This window comes from Salvelinus sp. IW2-2015, linkage group LG30, assembly GCF_002910315.2.
Source record: "Salvelinus sp. IW2-2015 linkage group LG30, ASM291031v2, whole genome shotgun sequence".
NCBI classification, from domain to species: Eukaryota; Metazoa; Chordata; class Actinopteri; order Salmoniformes; family Salmonidae; genus Salvelinus; species Salvelinus sp. IW2-2015.
This window is the reverse complement of record NC_036869.1, coordinates 10,754,493-10,779,551: the sequence shown is the minus strand read 5'-3', so window position 1 is coordinate 10,779,551 and position 25,059 is coordinate 10,754,493. Positions and strand designations below refer to the sequence as shown.

General features: G+C 44.3%; 1 protein-coding gene across 1 annotated transcript; it reads left to right on the top strand.

Moving 5' to 3' along the window:
• The first annotated feature begins 687 nt into the window (after positions 1-687).
• On the top strand, positions 688-23,933 carry LOC111955345 (cAMP-dependent protein kinase inhibitor alpha-like). The gene is made up of 3 exons (XM_023975560.2): positions 688-892; positions 23,064-23,239; positions 23,447-23,933. Exons 2-3 carry the CDS (start codon positions 23,095-23,097, stop codon positions 23,527-23,529), a joined length of 228 nt encoding a protein of 75 aa, XP_023831328.1. The 5' UTR covers positions 688-892; positions 23,064-23,094; the 3' UTR covers positions 23,530-23,933.
• The last annotated feature ends 1,126 nt before the right edge of the window (positions 23,934-25,059 follow it).

Sequence of the window (25,059 nt, the reverse complement as noted above, 5' to 3'; positions counted from 1 at the left end):
TGGTCTGTAGTGAGGGGAAAACTGAAACCTTGCTGTTATTGGCAGAGGTCTATTAACTCATTTACCGCAGGCTATTACTCCATCCCACCAAAACAGGCATTTCAGGCAGTCTTTTCAGATATCTCTTATACTAAAAGGCCATTATCATTATTTTCACAATTTCACCGATTTATTCCAACCTCATAGTCTGAAAATATATATAAAACACATTGAAATATTTTTGGACTGCACTGGGCCTCTAAAGAAGGTGCTAATTAGGCCTAATTCATCCTATATTAGTGATTATGAGTATTTGCCCATTCATTACCCCCGTACATCTTGCAGGTCACAAATACATTTTATCAACAAATCTTGAAGACCTGTGTAAACAGCACACAGCGATTAGGACACAGTATAAATCCCGAAACACAATCCACATTCTCTCAGTTCCGCTATTGGACAAAACTGCGCCTGTACCATTTTGGGGGGCTGGTTGTTACTTGCTCATCATTATGACTTTTATTGGCCATGACTTCATATAATCAAAATAAAACATTATTTTCAACTGAATATATTTTATGTAAGGCAAAAAAGGTTAAAGATATCACATTTGTTAACGTTTAGAAAACCTGTTGGCATTGTGCGCCCCTTCTTTAAAAAATATTGGTACGGTCTTTTCAATTGCGCTGAGAGCGTACATTGAGGCACAAGAAGAACGGGAAACCTGATCCGTATAACATGAAGTGGACCAATGTCGGTGGTAATTGATCGGTTTATTCTACTTTAAGAAAAGGAAACACCACACTACGGCATAATTTCATTTTTTCCCCGCGAAGAGGAGGATGGTGGCCGGGTAGTCACAACTTCGGACTCGCTGCTGTTCCTTGGCACGCGCACTGATCCAGTTGGTGAGGTGAGTGGTACTAGTAGCCCACTTGAGATGGAGAATGATAGGCTACATTGTTGTTATATTGTTGCACATCATAACCACCTGTATGGGATGTGAGCGGAATAGTTGTAGTCTGCAATGTCACACGTTTTTGTAAATCTAAATCCAATATAGGCTATGTAATAGTGCGTTAAAAGCAAGCGTTATGCTTTTTACCTAGAAATCAGACGTAGGCCATTTCAGAGCTACAATATCTTCCAAATGTATTATTTTCTTAATTGTCAAATATATGCGCAATAATATGACCGTTGGACACCTACAAGCGAGCCAGCTGTGGTATCTAACGTGGGCTTTCTATGGTAATACAAGCATTTAGAATGGAATGACTGAGAATGTGAAGGTAGGGTTAGGCCTTTCTTTAATGCTTCTTTATTACTTGACGACAGTGGCCTACTGATCTGTCACGTATAGATGAGCACGCGTAGTGCTGCCTTTAGGGCTGATGAAGCAAAGCTTTCAGCTCTGATCCAATGTGTAATAGCCCCAATACGCGGGCGTCCAAAGGGTACTACGGTACTGTGCCTAACTGACCATCATAATGCTGTATAATAACGGCAATTGTTGATATTCTCCAACAGAATTATACATATTTAGACCAAGTTGGTAGTTTTCATAAATGCTTTCTCCCTCAGCCCTCTAAACTGGTTTTCATCTGCTTCTCCACGGTTCTCTGACAGGATTTTAGAGCGAAAAAACAGAGTGTAAAACATTTTGTGACATCTGTCTCCATGGGGGCCATGAGCAGTGATTTGTGCGCTGGGGACCCATAATTATTACAGTCTAGCCTGCCTCAGACCTGTCTTGTTTGTTTATCGTGTCAACCTTGGAGACACAAATGTCAAGATAGAAAACGCAGGAAAAGTTAGCCTGGGGCACCATGATGGCTTATTTGAGCAGCTCAGCTGAATCTGACAAGGCAAGCTGGATCAAAACTGTAATCTTACGAGGCCTGTATACAAACCTGCTCTGTCTGAAGCCATTTTCTTGAAATGAGATCAGATAGCAGTTTATTGAACTCTTCCTCTGCTGTGTGTGTCACAMGAGGATGACTTATAATAATGAATGGAATGGTCAATACCATTCCATTTATTCCCTTCCAGCCTTTACAAAGAGCCCGTCCTCTCCAATTAAGGTACCATCAGCCGTGTGTGTGCTTCTCTGAGTCTGTTTACATATCTGGAGTGCTTTCATCTATCTTGTGATGGATAGAAGAAAGAACAGATCTTAGGACTAGAAGGGACAATGACCCAGYACCCAGACCAATATCACAGTGCATGTGTAGTCTGCTGTCAGTTTGGTGTGTGGGTTAGTCAGACAATGACAGAGCTCCCATCTCCCCCATGGTGCCACTGCTTTTCAGACACAACTTCTCTCCTGTAGTGCAGGAAGTGAAATAACTAACAGTGACACTCCTTTTAGTTTTTTAGGCGTAATCCTTTCAACAACCACTATTTCACACCTGGCAAACAGTTTGACTACGTCCAGCTGGTCACCTGGAATAATATACATAGAATGAAAGATATGGACAGTAGGCTAAATACTTTGTGAAATGACAGACTGGCTCTGGCTGGTTCTTTATCAGTGAAGTGGCTGATTGACTGTGATACTTCATTAGTGACCTCTGACCAGTTACAGCACCACTCACTCACTCCTCTCAGGACTCACTCCAGGCTCAAGTGACATTTCAGATGCAAGATAAAGCATATTCTGTGTCTCCCAGGGAATGGAACAGAGGCTGTTATTGTAATCAGCGAAACCACTTAAACTCATCCTTCCTCTCTTTCTTTCTCCCTCTTCTTCCTCCTCCTCCATACCATCAGCCTTCTGCCCATCTGGCCCTCTTAAGACGTTTGGAGGTCTTCTTCCATTAAAGGCCCAATGCAGCCATTTTTTTATATCAAGTCATTTCTGGGTAACAATTTAGTACCTTACTGTAATAGATTTCCATTTAAAATGGGTAAAAATAGCTTTTTGGGCTACTTTCTCAAGCAATAATAATTTTGCTAGGACAGTCTGGGGGTGGTCTGAGTGGGGAGGGGAAAACTGAAATTGGTCTATTAACCAGTTTACTGCATGGTGATGTCACCATGGAAAGCCAAAACTCCCGCTAATGCAAACCTCCGGATTGTATTTTAATCAGGAAATAACACTGATCAAATGTTTTGATACTTTTTACAGTGTTAGTTTCATCCGCTGTTGTACAATATGACACAAAACAAAGGGGGAAAAACAGAAATTTGACTGCACTACTCTTTAACAGAGAGTGGTGAGTGTCTGTTATAAAAGAGACTGACTATGGGTTACTGCTGCTCCCTCTCACTCTGCCTAGGCCCTGGGTGGGTGGTCCTGTAGCGAGGGAGAGATAGAGAGAACCTTAGCTAAAACTATCGTTCTATACTCCATATTCTAACTGATCTCATTGCGGTGGTGGTCGGCTGGTTTTATATAACAAGCTGATGTTTCCATCACTAAGTGAGCTGCTGTGTAATGTGATGGTGGCGAGCCGGGAAGATGCTTCATTGCCTTTTACTCGTGTGTGTAGAACGAGAGGGAGAAAGCTGTTGCTCTCAGTACCATTCCATCAACATGAACCCACTACCTCATACTCCTCCTGTTGTCTGACATGAGGTGGTTATGAAGACCAATAGTTTTTTATTTAACCAGGTAGGCCAGTTGACGACAAGTTCTCATTTACAACTGCGACCTGGCCAAGATAAAGCAAAGCGGTGCGACATAAACAACAACAGAGTTACACATAGACAAACGTACAGTGAATAACACAACATAGATTATTATATTTATTTTATGTACAGTGTGTGCAAATGTAGACGAGAAGGGAGGTAGGCAATAAATAGGCCCTAGTGGTGAAAATAATTACAATTTAGCATTAATACTGGAGTGATAGATGATGATGTGCAAGTAGAGATACTGGGGTGCAAGAGGGTAAGTAATAATATGGGGATGAGGGTGTTCTATTTACAGATTGGCTGTGTACAGGTACGGTGATCGGTAAGCTGCTCTGACAGCTGATGCTTAAAGTTAGAGAGGGAGATATAAGACTCCAGCTTCAGAGATTTTTGCAATTCGTTCCAGTCATTGGCAGCAGAGTGAATTCACTGCACTGTGGTGAACAGTTGCTGTAAGGAAGATGATCTGTAGGCCTATGAAGGGGTGGAGGGAATAGACAGACTTTGGGGTGTCCTTGTAACATGATGACATGTCGTTTGTCAGATGTCACTATGTAGTTCAACACAGTGCAGTGAATTCACTTCACATTGATGTGAGGCTTCAGCCTTGTCAGTTTGGTTGCTAGACCACTGTGTGTGTGTGTGTGTGTGAGCAGTGAAATAAATGCTAGTATTTTATTACTCCTCTGTATTGTATTGAGCAGGCCAGTGACCTAAGAATGGCAACCCAGTCAGTGATTGACTGAAGCTGAAGGTTGTTGACCTTTGCTGTGACCTATGGCAGGGTGGCTTTTCAGAAGGGATGTTTTCATTTTACCCATTGGTAAATGTCATTCAAGGTTCTCCAGGGGATCTGTGATTTCACTGAGAGTATAATAAATATATATATTACACACACCAGGACAAGCACAGCAGACACATATTTATCATCTATTTGATAGGTACACTGTAGAGGACAGAGCGATTATAGTAAGGGAGGAGTCCTCTGCCTCTCCGGAGAGGAGGATTAGTTGGCTGCTTTGCTCTTTGGGTTAGGCTGACCTTCACCCCCCCATCCCCCCGTCCCCCGTCCGCTCCCCAGCACAAGCATGAGTGTGTGTGTTTTCGTGCACATGTGTGTGGCACTCCCCAACAGGCTCTGATGGGCACAGACAGCAGCTGCACAGACAGCAGCTGCACAGACAGCAGCTGCACAGACAGCAGCTGCACAGACAGCAGCTGCACAGACAGCAGCTGCACAGACAGCAGCTGCACAGACAGCAGCTGCACAGACAGCAGCTGCACAGACAGCAGCTGCACAGACAGCAGCTGCACAGACAGCAGCTGCACAGACAGCTGTAACTCAATAGGCTTCCACTTACAGCAGGCAGCACAAACACACACACATTACTCCCTGCGTGGAATTCCAAATGAAGGGCCTCCAGTCTGACCTGTCTCTCTGAGATTGCTCAATGTCAATCCCCCTGCTGCAGCCGTCTCGTGTGTGTGCGTTTACTGTGTAGTTCAAACTTTATTGGCTACATGCGCCGAATACTGCAAGGGTAGACTTTACCGTGAAATGCTTACTTACAAGCCCTTAACCAACAGTGCAGTTCAAGAAGAAGAAAATATTTACCAAGTAGGCTCAAATAAAAAGTAATAATAAAAAGTAACACAATAACGAGGCTATATACAGGGGGCACTGGTACCGAGTCAGTGTGCAGCGGTACATGCTAGTTGAGGTAATCTGTACATGTAGGTGGGGGCGAAGTGACTATGCATAGGTAACAAACCACGAGTAACAGCAGTGTACAAGACGGGGGGTGGGGGGGAGGTCAATGTAAATTGTCTGGTGCAGATTTTTATGAATTGTTCAGCAGTCTATTGGCTTGGGGGTAGAAGCTGTTGAGGAGCCTTTTGGTCCGAGACTTCGTGCTCTGGTACTGCTTGCCGTGTGGTAGCAGAGAAAACAGTCTAACTTGGGAGACAGGAGTCTCTGACAATTGTATGGGCTTTCCTTTGACACCGTCTATTATATAGGTCCTGGATGGCAGGAAGCTTGTTCCCAGTGATGTACTGGGCCATTCACACTACCCTCTGTAGCGCCTTACGGTCAGATGCCGAGCAGTTGCCATACCAGGCAGTGATGCAACCGGTCAGGATGCTCTCGATGGTGCAGCTGTAGAACCATTTGAGGATCTGGGGGCCCATGCCAAATCTTTTCAGTCTCCTGAGGGGAAAAATGTGTTGTCGTGCCCTCACGGCTGTCTTGGTATGTTTGGACCATGATAGTTTGTTGGTGATGTGGACACCAAGGAACTTYAAGCTCTCGACCCGCTCCACTACAGGCCCGTCGATGTTAATGGGGGCCTGTCCTGCCCGCCTTTTCCTATAGTCCACGATCAGCTCCTTTGTCTTGCTCACATTGAGGGAGAGGTTGTCCTGGCACCACACTGCCAGGCCTACCACTGTTGTGTRGTCAGCAAACTTAATGATGGTGTTTGAGTTGTTTGGCCACACAGTTGTGGGTGAGCAGGGAATACAGGAYGGGTCTAAGTACACACCCGTGAGGGGCCCCAGTTTTAAGGATCAACGTGGCAGATGTGTTGTTGCCTACTCTTACCGTTTGGGGACGGCCCGTCAGGAAGTCCAGGATCCAGTTGCAGAGGGAGGTGTTTAGTCCCAGGGTTCTTAGCTCAGTGATGATCTTCGTGGGCACTATGGTGTTGAACGCTGAGCTGTAGTCGATGAACAGCATTCTCACAAAGGTGTTCCTCTTGTCCAGGTTTAGAAAGGGCGGTGTGGAGTGCGATTGAGATTGCGTCATCTGTGGATCTGTTGTGGCGGTAAGCGAATTGGAGTGGGTCTAGGGTGTCCGGGAGGATGCTGTTGATGTGAGCCATGACCAGCCTTTCAATKCACTGCATGGCTACCGACGTGAGTGCCACGGGGCGTTAATCATTTAGGCAGGTTACCTTCGCTTCCTTTGGCACAGGGACTATGGTGGTCTGTTTGTAATACCTACATGTTTCAGACTCGGTCAGGGAGAGGTTGAAAATGGCAGTGATGACACTTGACAGTTGGTCCGCGCATGCTTTGAGTACACGTTCTGGTAATCCATCTGGACCAGTGGCTTTGTGAATGTTGACCTGTTTAAAGGTTTTGTTCACATCGGCTACCGAGAGCGTTATCACACAGTCATCCAGAACAGCTGGTGCATGCTTTTATTTTTTATTTTTTTATCTCACCTTTATTTAACCAGGTAGGCTAGTTGAGAACAAGTTCTCATTTACAACTGCGACCTGGCCAAGACAAAGCAAAGCAGTGTGACAAAAACAACAGTTACACATGGGATAAACAACTGACAGTCAATAACACAATAGAAAAATCTGTATACAGTGTGTGCAAATGAAGTAAGGAGGTAAGGCAATAAATAGACCAATAGTGGCAAAGTAATTACAATTTAGAAATTTAAACTGGAGTGATATGTGCAGATGAGGATGTGCACGTAGAAGTACTGGTGTGCAAAAGAGCAGAAAAACAAATATGGGGGTGAGGTAGGTAGTTGGTTGGATGGGCTATTTACAGATGGGCTGTGTACAGCTGCAGCAATCGGTAAGCTGCTCTGACAGCTGATGCTTAAAGTTATTGAGGGAGATATAAGACTCCAACTTTAGTAATTTTTGCAATTCGTTCCAGTCATTGGCAGCAGAGAARTGGAAGGAAAGGCGGCCAAAGTAGGTGTTGGCTTTGGGGATGACCAGMGAAATATACCTGCTGGAGCGCGTGCTACAGGTGGGTGTTGCTATGGTGACCAGTGAGCTGAGATAAGGCGGAGCTTAACCTAGCGAAGACTTATAGATGACCTGGAGCCAGTGGGTTTGGCGACGAATTTGAAGCGAGGACCGGCCAACGAGAGCATACAAGTCGCAGTGGTGGGTAGTATATGGGGCTTTGGTGACCAAACGGATGGCACTGTGATAGACTGCATCCAATTTGCTGAGTAGAGTTTTGGAGGCTATTTTGTCAAGGATCGGTAGGATAGTCAGTTTTACGAGGGTATGTTTGGCAGCATGAGTGAAAGAAGCTTTGTTGTGAAATAGGAAGCCGATTCTAGATTTAATTTTGGATTGGAGATGTGTGAGTCTGGAAGGAGAGTTTACGGTCATGCTTCAGTTTTGCTTGCCTCGAGGTGAGCATAAAAGGCATTTAGCTCATCTGGCAGGCACTGGGCAGCTCGCGTCTGGGTTTCCCTTTGTAGTSTAATAGTTTTCGAGCCCTGCCACATCCAACGAGCATCAGAGCCGGTGTAGTAGGGTTCAATCTTAATCCTGTATTGACGCTTTGCTTGTTTGATGGTTCGTCTAAGGGCATAGCGGGATTTCTTATAAGCGTCCGGATTAGTCTCCCGCTCCTTGAAAGCGGCAGCTTTAGCTCGATGCGGATGTTGCTTGTAATCCATGGCTTCTGGTTGGGATATGTACGTAGTCACTGTGGGAACGACGTCATCGATGCACTTATTGATGAAGCAGATGATTGAGGTGGTGTATTCCTCAATGCCATTGGATGAATCCCGGAACATATTCCAGTCTGTGCTTGCAAAACAGTCCTTTAGTGTAGCATTCCTGCTTTAGTTTTTGCTTGTAAGCAGGAATCGGGAGGATAGAATTATGGTCAGATTTGCCAAATGGAGGGCGAGGGAGAGCTTTGTATGCATCTCTCTGTGTGTGTGTGTGTGTGGAGTAAAGGTGGTCTAGGTTTTTTTTTACCTGGTTGCACATGTGACATGCTGGTAAAAATTTGGTAAAACTGATTTAAGTTTGCCTGCATTAAAGTCCCCGGCCACTAGGAGCGCCGCTTCTYGGTGAGCATTTTCTTCTTTGCTTATGGCCTTATAGAGTTGGTTGAGAGCGGTCTTAGTGCCAGCTTCGCTTGGTGGTGGTAAATAGTCGACAGCTTTTCATAAGGTACTCTACCTCAGGTGAGCAATACCTTGAGGCTTCTTTAATATTAAACATTGTGCACCAGCTGTTATTGAGAAATAGACACACACCCCCACCCCTCGTCTTACCAGAGGTAGCGTCTCTGTTCTACCGGTGCATGGAAAATCCTGCCWGCTCTATTGTCTGTTTCTTCGTTCAGCCACATCTCGGTGAAACATAAGATGTTACAGTTTTTAATGTCCCGATGGTAGGATAATCTTAATAGTTGGTCATTTATTTTATTTTCTAACGATTGCATGTTCGCAACGAGAAAGGAAGGCATTGGGAGTTTACTCGCTCGCCTCAGGATTCTCAGAAGGATCCCCGATCTGCATCCTTTTTCCGGTGTCTTTTCTTCACGCAAAGGCGTGGATCTGGGCCTGTTCCAGTGAAAGCGGGATATCCTTCTCGTCGATCTCATTAAAGGTAAAAGTTTCTTCCAGTCCATGGTGAGTAATCGCTTTTCTGATGTCCAGAAGTTATTTTCGGTCATGAGACGGTAGCAGCAACATTATGTTCCACAATAAGTAAAAGAATAAGCTACACAAATCGCAAAAAAATTGCACAATTGGTTGGGAGAATGTAAAACATCAGCCATCTTCTTCAGAGCCATCTTGATTTCCGTCAGGATGAGGCTTTTTTTCAGTAAGTACTAAGCCATCATCCAAAGATCAATTCAAATGGCACGCTATTCCTAATGTAGTCCACTACTTTTGACTAGGGCCCATATGGCTCTGATCAAAGGTAGTGCACAATATAGTGAGTAATGTGCCAATTGGGACCTAGGATAATGTATAATGATGGAGAATCGAGTGTTGATCTCATTAGATAATTTGTAACCTGTTCTCTAACTCTCCTAAACAGTTCGTCCGTCAGACGTTGTTTATGTTGACTAGGCAGCAATAATATATTCTGAAGAGCTCATTTCATAGATTGCCTAAGGTAGGGTCTGTTAAGTTGGTCTCAGGCACAATGATGGGTTCAATTGGATTTCAATTGGTACTATTAATTAGGCTTTTATTAATAAGGGCTCGCAATGAGTGACCTGAAGATCCCTCTTGAATCTCTGACAAAAACAGAACGACATTATAGTCGATGTAAGAGGGTGAGTGAGGTGATATTGGTGTGTGTGTGTCTACAGTCTAGTTGTACCGTCAGGATGAGCGAAGAGGTGTGTGTGTGTCTACAGTCTAGTTATACCATCAGGATGAGAGGAGAGGTGTGTGTGTGTGTTCTGCTCTTTTGTCTCTGCCAGTGTCCATCTGCCAGCCAAGCGCTGTTGTCAGACACTGCCTGCGGGCCATGTCTCTCTGTGCATGTGTGTGTGCGTGGCCCTGTCCAGCAGGTGAGAGAAGCACGTGCAGGCCAGATAGAGAGAAGAGATGTGACCCACAGCACAGCACTGTTTACATGTCTGTTTAGACGAGGGACGGGGGAATGTGGCGAGAGGGGACAGCCTTGTCTTGTACACACTCTTGCAAGAGGCTGTGGGCTAAAATATTGATGTGTGATGGTTGGTTGTTGCTACTGGCACAGGCTGCCCACCTACTGTTGTCACATGTTGGGGACTCCGACTCTCCAAGTCTCCTCTTCTCTCTGTCATCTCTTCTCCAAGTCTCAGATTCAGCTCACTGTCGCAATTGTCGTTGTTGACCCCCTTTTTACTCCATAAAGTTCTCAGGGTGGCATTTTCCTCTCACAATCATACACGCTATGAGTAAATGCACCATAATGTTTTAAATAAACGGAGAGCTGATACTGCAGCTCGCAATTGCATTAAGTGTAATATGAGTTTTGTCTCTGTCATCTCCACTAACCGTTAGCGCAATAGTTTAACTATCTCATTAGGCTTGAGCCATGTCAACCTTTGCCACATCGTTGATCAAATCGCTCAATGAAACGCAGCTAAAGTATTTGAAAGAAAACAAATAGTATAGGCCCCATGTTATGGAGCGGGGCCAGACTGGCTCTAAAGCCCTCTGGAAATATGCTAATGAGTCTGAATGACCATGGATGCAGCGTTGTGATTGACCCTCTAGAAAGGAGCACAATGGATCTCTTGTTTGGTGATCACGAGGCACTCTGCTCCCACACACACACACTCTTTCTGCTTCATTTGTCATGTTTTTGACAGTTTGTTTTTATGGGTTAGAACACACTTTGAACCCCAGAGTTAATCATTGTTAATCATTGTTAATCATTGTTAACTTCTGACGTCTCTAAGAAGAAAGACTTTATGGTTTGATGATAAGGGCCTTTTGAACCTGATCACCAGTGTTCACAAGGAAGGAAATATAATGCTACATGGGATGATTGACAGATAACAACCAAGATATGGCATCTGGTCTGTCCCGGGCGAAAAATACATCTTTATCTAGTTGTTATGTCTTTTCAACCAGGACTAGGTTACAACCTGACAATTAGTTATGACATTTTATTACCAATTTTGATTTCTGGATATTGTGGGATAAAGAACAGGAGTAGCAGATTGATTCTCTCGCTCCAAACAACTTGTTCTTATAGTGGACACTTCAGTGTAGCACCTTTTCTGAGGGCACACTTGTTAAACTTGTCGCTAGAGGTGGCTCATCAAGGTGGGTGGTAGCCTGAGGCACAAACGGGTAGCTAGAAGAACAGTCACATTCAGCCTTTAAGATGTCCTGTGAGAGAGAGCCACCAAATGCAAGTCTCCTCTGATTTGTCTTCGTCTAAGAACTTAGCTTGTGGAACATGAGAGAAGCGAGATGCTGTGTAAACGTTCTGGGGATCAGTGGCGAGCGAGATGTCTACTGGGACGTGTGAGTCTGGGGCCGTGTGATTGAGCTGTCTCACTGGATCGGTCTACCTCTCTTTCGCCATCTTCTCTTCCTCTACTCTCCTCCTCATGGCTTTCTCTCTTCCTCTCTTTCTCTCTGTGAATGCACTGAAAGATGCAATATTGATTGGGCTTCACCCAACAGACTGTAAAGATAATTCCCCATGAATCCCCTGAAACAAAGGACAACCAGTCAGTGTAAACAGAGTATGTAAAGAATATCTCTATCCCTCTCTCTCTCATTATCACTCTTTCATTGTCTCTCTCTCCTTTTGCACTCCTTCACTTGCTCACTCTCATTCCCCCTGTTTCTGCAGGGTTTCACCTTCCATCCTATGGAGAGGCTGATTGCAATGCTGCTGTTACCATGGCAGCCAGTGGAACACATTAAGCTTTATAATAACACACAGAGCGGAGAAAGGGAAGAAAATAATCAAGAGCGTGAGGAGGAAACTATAAATAGAGAGAGCAGTAATCCCTAGCATCATTTATTAAACCGTAACTTCAGATGGCTGTGTTGGCTTTGTAACACATTTCCCTTGCAGCTAGTACAGTATACATACTGTCCCTTCCCAGAGTCCCCTATCAAGTCAGTCAGTTTTGACAACGAGGGCTGATTCCAGTAATGTAGGATAGCTACTACGGTGTTTGTGACCTCATTCAGCTATTCTGAGCTCCACTCTCATATTTTAAGGATGAATAATGACACACGCCCAGTCATCTAGGGACAGTCAGACTGAGATGTGGCCCGCGGGTGATTTTGTATTTTTATTGTTTATTATTGGATCAGAAATGTATGAAATCCAAAAACTGGATGTGGAGATCCTGGGTTGGCATGGTTACATGTGGTCTGCAGTTGTGAGGTCAGTTGGATGTACTGCCAAATTCTCTAAAATGTTGTTTTAACACATGAATGGCAGGGATATTAAAGCATGTAGAAAGTGAAGTACTAGGAACCATTTTGTCCTTGTGATGATTTTACAGAGCTGTTAGATAGCGATCATGTTTCAAAATAAAGAATATAGAGAAGAAGGCAGACGATTGTTTTTTTTGTTAGTTTAAATGAGAACTTGTTCTCAACTGGCCTACCTGGTTAAATTAATAAAGGTGTAATAAAATAAATAGCGTTGTTTGTAACTTATTTTTTAACTTATTTTGTACATAATGTTGCCGCTACCATCTCTTATGACCGAAAATAACTTCTAGACATCAGGACTCCGATTACTCACCAAAGACTAGGAGAATCCTTTTTTCCTTTCACGACTCTGACGAGCCCGACGCAAGGGTATAGTGCTTCCTCGGGAACAAGCCCCTATCCCCGTGATCTGCGCGGAGAAAGAGGAGCCGAAGGGCGGGCTGCCTTCTGAGAATTAGTGATCCAGTGATGGAATAAACAGACTTCCCTCCATTCTGCTAGCAAACGTGCAATCTTTGGAGAATAAAATCGACGAGTTAAGCGGAAGATTAAACTACCAACGGGCCATTAAAAACTGAAYTCAAATTCAAATCAAATGTATTTATATAGCCCTTCTTACTTCAGCTGATATCTCAAAGTGCTGTACAGAAACCCAGCCTAAAACCCCAAGCAGCAAGCAATGCAGGTGTAGAAGCACGGTGGCTCGGAAAAACTCCCTAGAAAGGCCAAAACCTAGGAAGAAACCTAGAGGAACCAGGCTATGAGYGGTGGCRAGTCCTCTTCTGGCTGTGCCGGGTGGAGATTATAACATGCCCAAGATGTTCAAATGTTCATAAATGACCAGCATGGTCAAATAATAATAATCACAGTAGTTGTCGAGGGTGCAGCAAGTCAGCACCTCAGGAGTAAATGTCAGTTGGCTTTTCATAGCCGATCATTAAGAGTATCTCTACCGCTCCTGCTGTTGAAAACAGCAGGTCTGGGACAGGTAGCACATCCGGTGAACAGGTCAGGGTTCCATAGCCGCAGGCAGAACAGTTGAAACTGGAGCAGCAGCACGGCCAGGTGGACTGGGGACAGCAAGGAGTCACCAGGTAGTTCTGAGGCATGGTCCTAGGGCTCAGGTCCTCCGAGAGAGAATTAGAGAGAGCATACTTAAATTCACACAGGACATCGGATAAGACAGGAGAAGTACTCCAGATATAACAAACTGACCCTAGCCCCCCGACACACAAACTACTGCAGCATAAATACTGGAGGCTGAGACAGGAGGGGTCAGGAGACACTGTGGACCCATCCGATGATACCCCCGGAACATCTTATGCTTCACGACGTTGTGGCTGAACGACGACAGTATCAACATACATACAGGTGGCTGGTTATACGATGTACCAGCAGGATAGAACAGCGGCGTCTGGTAAGATAAGGGGCGGCGGACAATGTATTTTTGTAAACAAGAGCTGGTGCACAATATCTAAGGAAGTCTCGAGCTATTACTATCCTGAGGTAGAGTATCTCATGATAAGCTGTAGAACACACTAGCTGTTAACTCCAGCCTCTGACTGTGGTGGTATGTAAAGACAGCATTTGAATGAGCTGTATTCCGCCAGAAGAAAACGCCCACCCAGAGGCGGCMCTCCTAGTAGCCGGGGACTTTAATACAGGGAAACTTAAATCTGTTTTACCAAATTTATTTCATCATGTTAAATGTGCAACCAGAGGGAAAATAACTTTGGACCACCTAGACTCCACACACAGAGATGAATACAAAGCTCTCCATCGCCCTCCATTTAGCATATCTGACCATAATTGCATCCTCCTGATTCCTGCTTACAAGCTAAAATTAAAGCAGGAAGCACCAGTGACTAGATCAATAAAGTGGTCAGATGAGGTAGATGCTAAGCTACAGGACTGTTTTCCTAGCACAGACTGGAATATGTTCCAGGATTCCTCCGATGGCATTGAGGAGTACACCCCATCAGTCATTGGCTTCATCAATAAATGCATCGATGACGTCGTCCCCACAGTGACCGTACGTACATACCCCCAACCAGAAGCCATGGATTACAGGCAGCATCCGCACTGAGCTAAAGGGTAGAGCTGCCGCTTTCAAGGAGCGGGACTTTAACCCGGAAGCTTTAGAAGTCCTGCTATGCCCTCCGACGAACCATCAAACAGGCAAAGCGTCAATACAGGACTAAGATCGGATTGTACTACACCGGCTCTTACGCTCGTCGGATGTGGCAGGGCTTGCAAACTATTACAGACTATGAAGGGAAGCACAGCCAAGAGCTGCCCAGTGACACAAGCCTACCAGACGAGCTAAACTACTTCTATGCTCGTTTTGAGGCAAATAACACTGAAACATGCATGAGAGCACCAACTGTTCCGAAAGACTGATCACGCTCTCCGCAGCCGACCTTTTAAACAGGTCAACATTTACAGGGCAAGACGGATTACAAGGACATGTACTGCAAGCATGCGCTGACCAACTGACAAGTGTCTTCACTGACATTTTCAACCTCTCCCTGTCTGAGTCTGTAATACCAACATGTTTTAAGCAGACCACCGTAGTGCCTGTGCCCAAGAACACAAAGGTAACAGGTTGTGTCATGCCCTCTTCACAACTGTCTTGGTGTATTTGGACCATGGTAGTTTCTTGGTGATGTGGACACCAAGGAACTTGAATCTCTCAACCTGCTCCACTACAGCCCCGTAGATGAGAATGGGGGTGTGCTCATCCTCTTATGTCCCCTCAGGAGACTGAAAAGATTTGGCATGGGTCCTCATCCTCAAACGGTTCTACAGCTGCACCATCGAGAGCATCCTGACTGGTTGCATCACTGCCTGGTATGGCAAATGCTCTGCCTCCGACCGCAAGGCACTACAGAGGGTAGTGCGTACGGCCCAGTACATCACTGGGGCCAAGCTTTCTGACATTCAGGACCTCTATACCAGGCGGTGTCAGAGGAAGGCCCAAAAAARTGTCCGACTCCAGCCATCCTAGTCAGACTGTTCTCTCTGCTACCGCACGACAAGCGGTACCGGAGCGCCAAGTCTAGGTCCAAGAGGCTTCTAAATAGCTTCTACCCCCAAGCCATAAGACTCCTGAACATCTAGTCAAATGGCTACCCAGACTATTTGCATTGCCCCCCTCTCCCCCTATTTACACCACTGCTACTCTCTATTGTCATATATGCATAGTCACTTTAACACTACCTGCATGTACAGTTGAAGTCGGAAGTTTACCTACACCTTAGCCAAATACATTTAAACTCAGTRTTTAACAATTCATGACATTTAATCCTAGTAAAATCCCCTGTTTTAGGTCAGTTAGGATCACCACTTTATTTTAAGAATGTGAAATGTCAGAATAATAGTAGTGATTAATTTCAGAWTTTATTTCTTTCATCACATTCCCAGTGGGTCAGAAGTTTACATACACTCACTTAGTATTTGGTAGCATTGCCTTTAAATTGTTTAACTTGGGTCAAATGTTTCGGGTAGCCTTCCACGAGCTTCCCACAATAAGTTGGGTGAATTTTGGCCCATTCCTCCTGACAGAGCTGCTGTAACTGAGTCAGGTTTGTAGGCCTCCTTGCTTGCACACGCTTTTTCAGTTCTGCCCACACATCTTCTATGGGATTTAAGTCAGGGCTTTGTGATGGCCACTCCAATACTTTGACTTTTTAAGCCATTTTTCCACAACTTTGGAAGTATGCTTGGGGTCATTGTCCATTTGGAAGACCCATTTGCGACCAAGCTTTAAATTCCTGACTGACGTCTTTTTTWWAAAGTGCACCAGGCCCTCCTGCAGCAAAGCACCCCGACAGCATGATGCTGCCACCCCCGTGCTTCACGGTTGGGATTGTGTTCTTCGGCTTGCAAGCCTCCCCCTTTTTCCTCGAAACATAACGATGGTCATTATGGCCAAACAGTTCAATTTTTGTTTCATCAGACCAGAGGACATTTCTCCAGAGAGTACGATCTTTGTCCCCATGTGCAGTTGCAAACCGTAGTCTGGCTTTTTTTATGGCGTTTTTGGAGCAGTGGCTTCTTCCTTGCAGAGTGGCCTTTCAGGTTATGTCGATATAGGACTCATTTTACTGTGGATATAGATACTTTTGTACCTGTTTCCTCCAGCCTCTTCACAAGGTCCATTGCTGTTGTTCTGGGATTGATTTGCACTTTTCGCACAAGTACGCTCATTTCTAGGAGACAGAACGCATCTCATTCCTGAGCGGTATGACGGCTTCGTTGTCCCATGGTGTTTATACTTGCGTACTATTGTTTGTACTGATTAATGTGGTACCTTCAGGCGTTTGGAAATTGCTCCCAAGGATGAACCAGACTTGTGGAGGTCTACAATAATTTTTCTGAGGTCTTTAGATTTTCCCATGATGTCAAGCAAAGAGGCACTGAGTTTGAAGGTAGGCCTTGAAATACATCCACAGGTACACCTCCAATTGACTCAAATGATGTCAATTAGCCTAACAGAAGCTTCTATAGCCATGACATCATTTTCTGATATTTTCCAAGCTGTTTAAAGGCACAGTCAACTTAGTGTATGTACACTTCTGACCCACTGGAATTGTAATACAGTGAAATAATCTGTCAATAAACAGTTGTTGGAAAAATGTGGAGTGGTTGAAAAACAAGTTTTAATGACTCCAACCTTAGTGTATGTAAACTTCTGACTTCAACTGTACTTACTACCTCAACTAACRGGTGCCCCCACACATTGACTCCTTATCGGTACCCCCTGTATATTGTCTCGCTATTATTATTTTACTCTGATCTTTAATTACTTTTATCTCTTATTCTTATCCTTTTTTTAACTACATTCTTGGRTAGGGGCTCGTAAGTAAGCATTTCACTGAGGTCTACTACACCTGTTGTATTCGGCACGTGACTAATGACATTTGATTTGACATGCAGTTAGTTAAAGGCCCTGTGAGTAATTGGCACCATTTTATTATCACTTACTTTTAAATGTAGTGTATCCAGGTTTTTGGATCTACATTAAGGGAAGTGAGCCCCACTAACRCCATGTCAGAAGCCTATTGAGCTCTCTATGCTTAGCAGTGTTGTAACAACCCTTGCCCTCTGACGATTTGAATGAAGAGGTCTTTTATCAAATCACATTTTATTGGTCACATACACATTTAGCAGATGTTATTGCGGGTTTTGCAAAATGCTTGTATATTACCTGGCTTTAGTATTGTCTTCTACACAGTACACACCACAGATATTGTCTGACGAAACAATCCTATTTATTATATACAGTGGGGAGATCAAGTATTTGATACACTGCCGATTTTGCAGGTTTTCCTACTTACAAAGCATGTAGAGGTCTAATTTTTATCATAGGTACACTTCAACTGTGAGAGACGGAATCTAAAACAAAAATCCAGAAAATCACATTGTATGATTTTTAAGTAATTAATTAGCATTTTATTGCATGACATAAGTATTTGATACATCAGAAAAGCAGAACTTAATATTTGGTACAGAAACCTTGTTTGCAATTACAGAGATCATACGTTTCCTGTAGTTCTTGACCAGGTTGCACACACTGCAGCAGGGATTTTGGCCCACTCTCCATACAGACCTTCTCCAGATCCTCAGGTTTCAGGGCGTCGCTGGGCAATACGGACTTTCAGCTCCCTCCAAAGATTTTCTATTGGGTTCAGGTCTGGAGACTGGCTAGCCACTCCAGGACCTTGAGATGCTTCTTACGGAGCCACTACTTAGTTGCCCTGGCTGTGTGTTTCGGGTCGTTGTCATGCTGGAAGACCCAGCCACGACCCATCTTCAATGCTCTTACTGAGGGAAGGAGGTTGTTGGCCAAGATCTCGCGATACATGGCCCCATCCATCCTCCCCTCAATATGGTGCAGTCGTCCTGTCCCCTTTGCAGAAAAGCATCCCTAAAGAATGATGTTTCCACCTCCATGCTTCACGGTTGGGATGGTGTTCTTGGGGTTGTACTCATCCTTCTTCTTCCTCCAAACACAGCGAGTGGAGTTTAGAGCAAAAAGCTCTATTTTTGTCTCATCAGACCACATGACCTTCTCCCATTCCTCCTCTGGATCATCCAGATGGTCATTGGCAAACTTCAGACGGGCCTGGACATGCGCTGGCTTGAGCAGGGGGACCTTGCGTGTGCTGCAGGATTTTAATCCATGACAGCGTAGGTATTACTAATGGTTTCTGTTGAGGCTGTGGTCCCAGCTCTCTTCAGGTCATTGACCAGGTCCTGCCGTGTTAGTTCTGGGCTGATCCCTCATCTTCCTCATGATCATTGATGCCCCACGAGGTGAGATCTTGCATGGAGCCCCAGACCGAGGGTGATTGACCGTCATCTTGAACTTCTTCCATTTTCTAATAATTGCGCCAACAGTTGTTGCCTTCTCACCAAGCTGCTTTCCTATTGTCCTGTAGCCCATCCCAGCCTTGTGCAGGTCTACAATTTTATCCCTGATGTCCTTACACAGCTCTCTGGTCTTGGCCATTGTGGAGAGGTTGGAGTCTGTTTGATTGAGTGTGTGGACAGGTGTCTTTTATACAGGTAACGAGTTCAAACAGGTGCAGGTTAAATACAAAGGTAATGAGTGGAGAACAGGAGGGCTTCTTAAAGAAAAACTAACAGGTCTGTGAGAGCCAGAATTCTTACTGGTTGGTAGGTTTTCAAATACTTATGTCATGCAATAAAATGCAAATTAATTACTTAAAAATCATACAATGTGATTTTCTGGATTCTTGTTTTAGATTCCGTCTCTCACAGTTGAAGTGTACCTATGATAAAAATTACAGACCTCTACATGCTTTGTAAGTAGGAAAACCTGCAAAATCATTAGTGTCTCAAATACTTGTTCTCCCCACTGTAGGTCACCATTTCTATACAAAATGATCCCTCCCAACCAAGACCTAGTGGGGTCATTATTCTAAGCCTCCACTGCAGATGCTGTGCATTATTCAGGTTTGGTTCAGAAGTGTTCCATTGCTAGACTAGAAATGTGTTTATTTATTTTTATACAGCGACGTATAGATCAAAACATAATATATTCCTTTTCAACTGTCATTGATTGCTGTGGATTGTGGTATTACACACATCTGAAGCAGCCAGCCCTGGATAACACAAACATCTCTGGATAACAGTAGACTTGTTTCCTGTCTCTGTCAGCCAGCCAACCCTGGATAACACAAACATATCTGGAGCGCAGTAGACCTGTTTCCTGTCTGTCAGCCAGCCCTGGATAACACATACTGTACTTTTCTGGAAACCATCAGACTTGTTTGGAGTGCATCTGTTTGTCAGCCTTCCACATTGCATGATGGTCCTGCTTGGCCCTGATTAGTCCTGTTGTCTCCTGCCTGCTTGTAATGTGTCTTATGATTTCAGCAGGCAGACTGAGACAGGCCTCTCCTGTAATGTATGTAGCCATGAAGGCAGCTGTAGACCTGCCTATGCTAATTGCAGCTTGTCTTCTCTGCTTCTGGAGGCTGGAAGGGCCACACAAAGAGAAGCTCTGACATGTGAAGGCCTGAGAGGGGAAGAGGAAGAAACTGTCCTCCTGCCTCCCTGGACGCCTACACACACACTTAACGGGCTGGAGACAGAGGGCAGAGCTTAGCACACACACAGCCACACATTCATATCCACTCCCTACTGTCTCTGTAGGGGGTGCCAATTGAAGAACCTGGGAATGTGATGTGTTATAGTACCCTACTGAAGGGCCTGGGGTGAGATGTCTAGTATCCTATTGAATGTAAAGCCATTTCAGTTAGAGGAAAAACTCAAATTTGAATTTTTTTCTCGTTATTTTCACTATGAAATAGGCCAGGGTCAAAACAGAGAAATGGAGGCTGGAGGGAGAGTTTCTATATGAGATTGTGGKGCGAGACAAGGACAGGGTGAGTGGGAGTGATTTACAAGTGAGGGAGAGAGAAAGGGAGAGGGTAAGCAGTGTGAAGTGAGAGCGATAACAACTGTTGACAAAGGGCCGTCTTGTGCATGCACACATTTCCTTACCCATGTCAGAACACTCAACTGCTGTGTCATTATGTTGACATGGTATGAGTACTTACCAATCCTCCCACCCTATGGCAGTGTTTACCTGACACCAGTCAACATGTGACTGGCGAGGAGGTGTGTTTGGGTGTGTGATTGCATGAAAGGGTTGTGTGATACCAGGACACAGTGATTATGATGACGTCATATTGAAACTAGGCCACGACAAACCAGTGATGGATAGGAGGAGGAACCATTAGGTTCACGCTAGTGCTCAGGGCTAACAGATGGCCAACTTGTGGCCCCTGTCCTTTAGTGTGTGTGTGTGTGTGTGTGTGTGTGTGTGTTGCCCCTCAATATGGTTGTGGAGACAGGGATTGTACTGAAGAAGACTGGGTTATTTCAAGAGAACTGAATACTGAGAAAGAGAAGAGGGAATGGTTCATTTGCTTGCCAGAGGTGGTTTTTCACCCGTTGCCATAGAAACAGCAGCTCAATGTGTGTGAGTGTATTTGTGTAGAAATGCATGTGCACATTGTGCAGTTTTTTTTTCTTCCTATCGCTGTGTGTGTCAGTTGGGCTCAATTCAGAATTGAATTCTTGACTTTTTTCTAATTTCATTTTGAAGTAGTAAACAGGATACAGAATTGCAATTCAAATTTAAAGGAAATTAAATTGAATTCAGTGAAATTAAAATAAAATGCCTCTGATTTCTACACTGCTCAAAAAAATAAAGGGAACACTTAAACAACACAATGTAACTCCAAGTCAATCACACTTCTGTGATATCAAACTGTCCACTTAGGAAGCAACACTGATTGACAATAAATMTCACATGCTGTTGTGCAAATGGAATAGACAAAAGGTGGAAATTATAGGCAATTAGCAAGACACCCCCAATAAAGGAGTGATTCTGCAGTTGGTGACCACAGACCACTTCTCAGTTCCTATGCTTCCTGGCTGATGTTTTGGTCACTTTTGAATGATGGCGGTGCTCTCACTCTAGTGGTAGCATGAGACGGAGTCTACAACCCACACAAGTGGCTCAGGTAGTGCAGCTCATCCAGGATGGCACATCAATGCGAGCTGTGGCAAGAAGGTTTGCTGTGTCTGTCAGCGTAGTGTCCAGAGCATGGAGGCGCTACCAGGAGACAGGCCAGTACATCAGGAGACGTGGAGGAGGCCGTAGGAGGGCAACAACCCAGCAGCAGGACCGCTACCTCCGCCTTTGTGCAAGGAGGAGCACTGCCAGAGCCCTGCAAAATGACCTCCAGCAGGCCTGGTAGCGCCTCCATGCTCTGGACAGTACGCTGACAGACACAGGAAACCTTCTTGCCACAGCTCGCATCTCATTTCATTGAGAGCTTGGTTGAAAATCTGCCACCTCAGAAACAATTCAAACAGGAAGTGGAACTTCTAAGGTTTTTGCCTGCCATATGAGTTCTGTTATACTCACAGACATAATTCAAACAGTTTTAGAAACTTCAGAGTGTTTTCTATCCAATATGAATAATAATATGCATATATTAGCAACTTGGACTGATAAGCAGGCCTCTGTGCACCTTTCATCCAAGCTACTCAATACTGCCRCTGCAGCCATAAGAAGTTAACTGCCTTGTTCAGGGGCAGAATGACAGATTTTTACCTTGCAGCTCGGGGATTCGATCTTGCAACCTTTCGGTTACTAGTCCAACACTCTAACCACTAGGCTACCTGCCGACCCGTATATATTGTGTGTATATAAATGGGGTGTGTATATATTGTCTATACATGTACATGCATAAACAATAGATTTTCAGGACAAACTCTTACAATTAATGATCATGGAAAACAAAACCTGAATGCAATTATTCAAAGTTATTATATTTCATTAATTACCTAGATTTTGTTCAATGGGGGGAATACTACTTTTCCCAGAATGCATTAGTTGAACTCAAGTTGACCCTGAGGCCTTAAGAAATAAGCTAAACAAATGAAATGGTTGAAAATATAATGGTATAGTCTAAGCACTAAAGTTAAGAGTATATTAACAGTTTCCAGAGAAAAGGGATATATTCTTTGGTATCTGGAAGTGTGATCTGTCAGATTCAATTAAACTTATGTTCTATGACTGAGTGTAACTTATTTGAATTGCACTGAATTAAATTAATTCAAATTATACATCCTGTGGTGTGGCCAATTTAGAATTTCAACTCATGAGTTGAGTGGAAGTCAATTCAGAATTGAGCCCAACCCTGGTATTTAGCTGCGTGCACCCCCACAATAGCGTGAGACCGGGGATGAATTCTACCTGTCACTTATGTAGCTTAGAGAATGCAAAACAAAATCCCCAACTACAGCGGTCACCATGAGAGCAGGCAGCCAGCCAGTATGTACAAAGAGGAGAAAGCTATTGTTTCCAGCCATGTCCCAGATTAAACTGACATACGGATGACGTCCATCTGAGCTGCATGARGTCTGATGAAAACAGCCCTGTGCTAGCTGAGGTGGAACATTAGAAGATAAATGTCCTATGAGATGTGTTACCTGTTTTTGAGGGGGAGGGACAAAAATTGAAATGCTTGAGCGGTGCAAAAAAACAAATGAGAAATCTGAGGTCTTCACAATATTACAAGGACTCCCTCCAGTGGTTAAAAACGGCACTAGAAAATAGTTCATTCCGAAGAGTAGATATTTTTGGTGTGACTATATTATTTCTTTACCCTCTTTCTCTCTCTCTCTCCCTTCATTCCCCCTCTCCCAGGCAGCAGTAGCAGGGTTCTGATCCTGTGGAGATGACGGAGGTGGTAGAGCCCAAGCTGGACTTTGCATCCTCGGGTCGCTCGGGGAGAAGGAATGCCCTACCTGACATCCTGGGTTCACCGGCTGGGGTCAACCCCACTGACCTGCAACTCAAATTGTCCGAGCTCCACCTCACAGGTGGGTTAGCTTAACCTGTTTTTGTGTTCTGTGTCTCTCTCAGTCTCTGTGTCTAATTTAGTAGATGTAGGCCTAAAACTAAATTATTTGCCCAGGGTTCCAGGTTTTGTTCACAAAATAGGATTTTAACCCCATGGGTCTTTCCTGGTGAAATTAGGTGAAAAATGCTAACTAACTGCAGTCCTGTGGGTTTGTCTCTCTGTCTAGATGGTCTGGGAGAAGCCCAGTCTCCCACGGCAGAGGAGGCCCCACCCCCTACAGAGAGCTCTGAGAGGAATGAGGGATCATAAGGCTGCCTGGTGTGGGGGGGCCATAACTAGCCCCGATGTTTACTTCCTGTGAAGCTGATGAGAACTGGAGAAGAGGGATGGATGGGTAGAACGATACAGAAGGACCGATGAAGGAGAGTGATGGGCCTGTTTTGAACAGCAGCTGAGCTGCAGAGAGAAGGATGATGATAGGATGGACAGGGAATGGTCTCTATCACCCAATCTGAAAAGACTCTTAAGAAAAGCGTTGGTGTGTGTGTGGGTGGAAAGATCACTTCTACTCCAACACACTGCCATGAGAAACAAAGGATGTATGCTGATTATATACTGTTGTACACTACACATTTTTATGATTCAATCAAGACTCAAAACATTCAGCAATGGAGAAGTCGCAAGTGAAAAAATAAAAAATGTACAATATCCTACTGGTGTCTATTAGTTGGCCACTGATTCAACACTACCAATCGTGTGGGACGAAGGGCGGATCCTAGTGGCCAATAGTGGTTCAGAGCTTTCTGATTGGTCTGGAAGAGAAAGTAATGATGTATTATAATGTACTGGATATGTATGAAGAACGAGGTGAGAGTGAGTTAACTGTGTAACAAGAGGCAGCTGGCTTCCTCTTTCGGTGTCTCACACAGACATTGATGTAATCATGAATTCACATCTGAGACTTTAATACAGAGGGCAGTGTGGTATGTACCACATATATGGGTTTTTAAATGTTGTTCAAATGGTTTTAATGACAACCAATGGGGCTATAAAGCTAATGGATCGAGATGATTGCTGTGATTGTGACCAGAAGTGTTAATGTGTTAATTTGCAAAGGTTAGCTAGATGCTAAATCTAACATTATGAGTGGCCTGACAATCCAATCCCTATCTTTTAAAACATRCCTGAAATGAACCTAAAATGTTTTCTCACTGCCAACCATGTACTGTTAAAGCACTCTGACGCTGTTGGCGCATTTCCATACAGGATTTACCTCAATGTAGGCTCAGACTTTTCTGTTTCCATCTACGCGGGCACCCGTGTCTCACTGGGCCTTGGTTCCGACGGACCAGGTCTCACTTGTGGCCAAAGGCAGGCCGCTGGTACTTTTCAGCTGGCAATTACATAACAAACTGTGAACTTTAACACCTTCTCACAAAGCAACTATTTTGATTATGCAGAGGCTGTTGATTCTGCTCTTCACTGTCAACCCTAGCTKTGGAAACAYTTTCCCCTACTATAACATKAGGGTGTGTACACTAGTGGAATGCTGGTGTAACAGTTGAAAAGCAGCATGTGAAAACTGCTATTGTGTTCCTCTCAGCTCAATGCTGTCTTTCATTAAAAGGATTTATATTTTTCCAGACTTCCAGAAAATGTGCCTGGTAGCAGTTTACACAAGAAACCTGCTTTGTTGTGTTCTATGGGTGCGTTRGTAAATTCGCTCTGGTTATCTACTCTGATTTCAGAGCACTTTCGTCTGAGGGTGCCAGAGCGCAGATTAATTTATGAATTCTTAACACCCGTTGAATATGGCCGGTGTCAGTCATCGTCGGCAAA

What these genes read in the sequence shown, in the direction of transcription:
- LOC111955345 (XM_023975560.2), top strand. Translation starts at nt 23,095, where the DNA reads ATGACGGAGGTGGTAGAGCCCAAGCTGGACTTTGCATCCTCGGGTCGC. An exon ending in GTCCGAGCTCCACCTCACAG is followed by an intron (nt 23,240 to 23,446) that starts GTGGGTTAGCTT and finishes CTCTCTGTCTAG; the next exon opens with ATGGTCTGGGAGAAGCCCAG.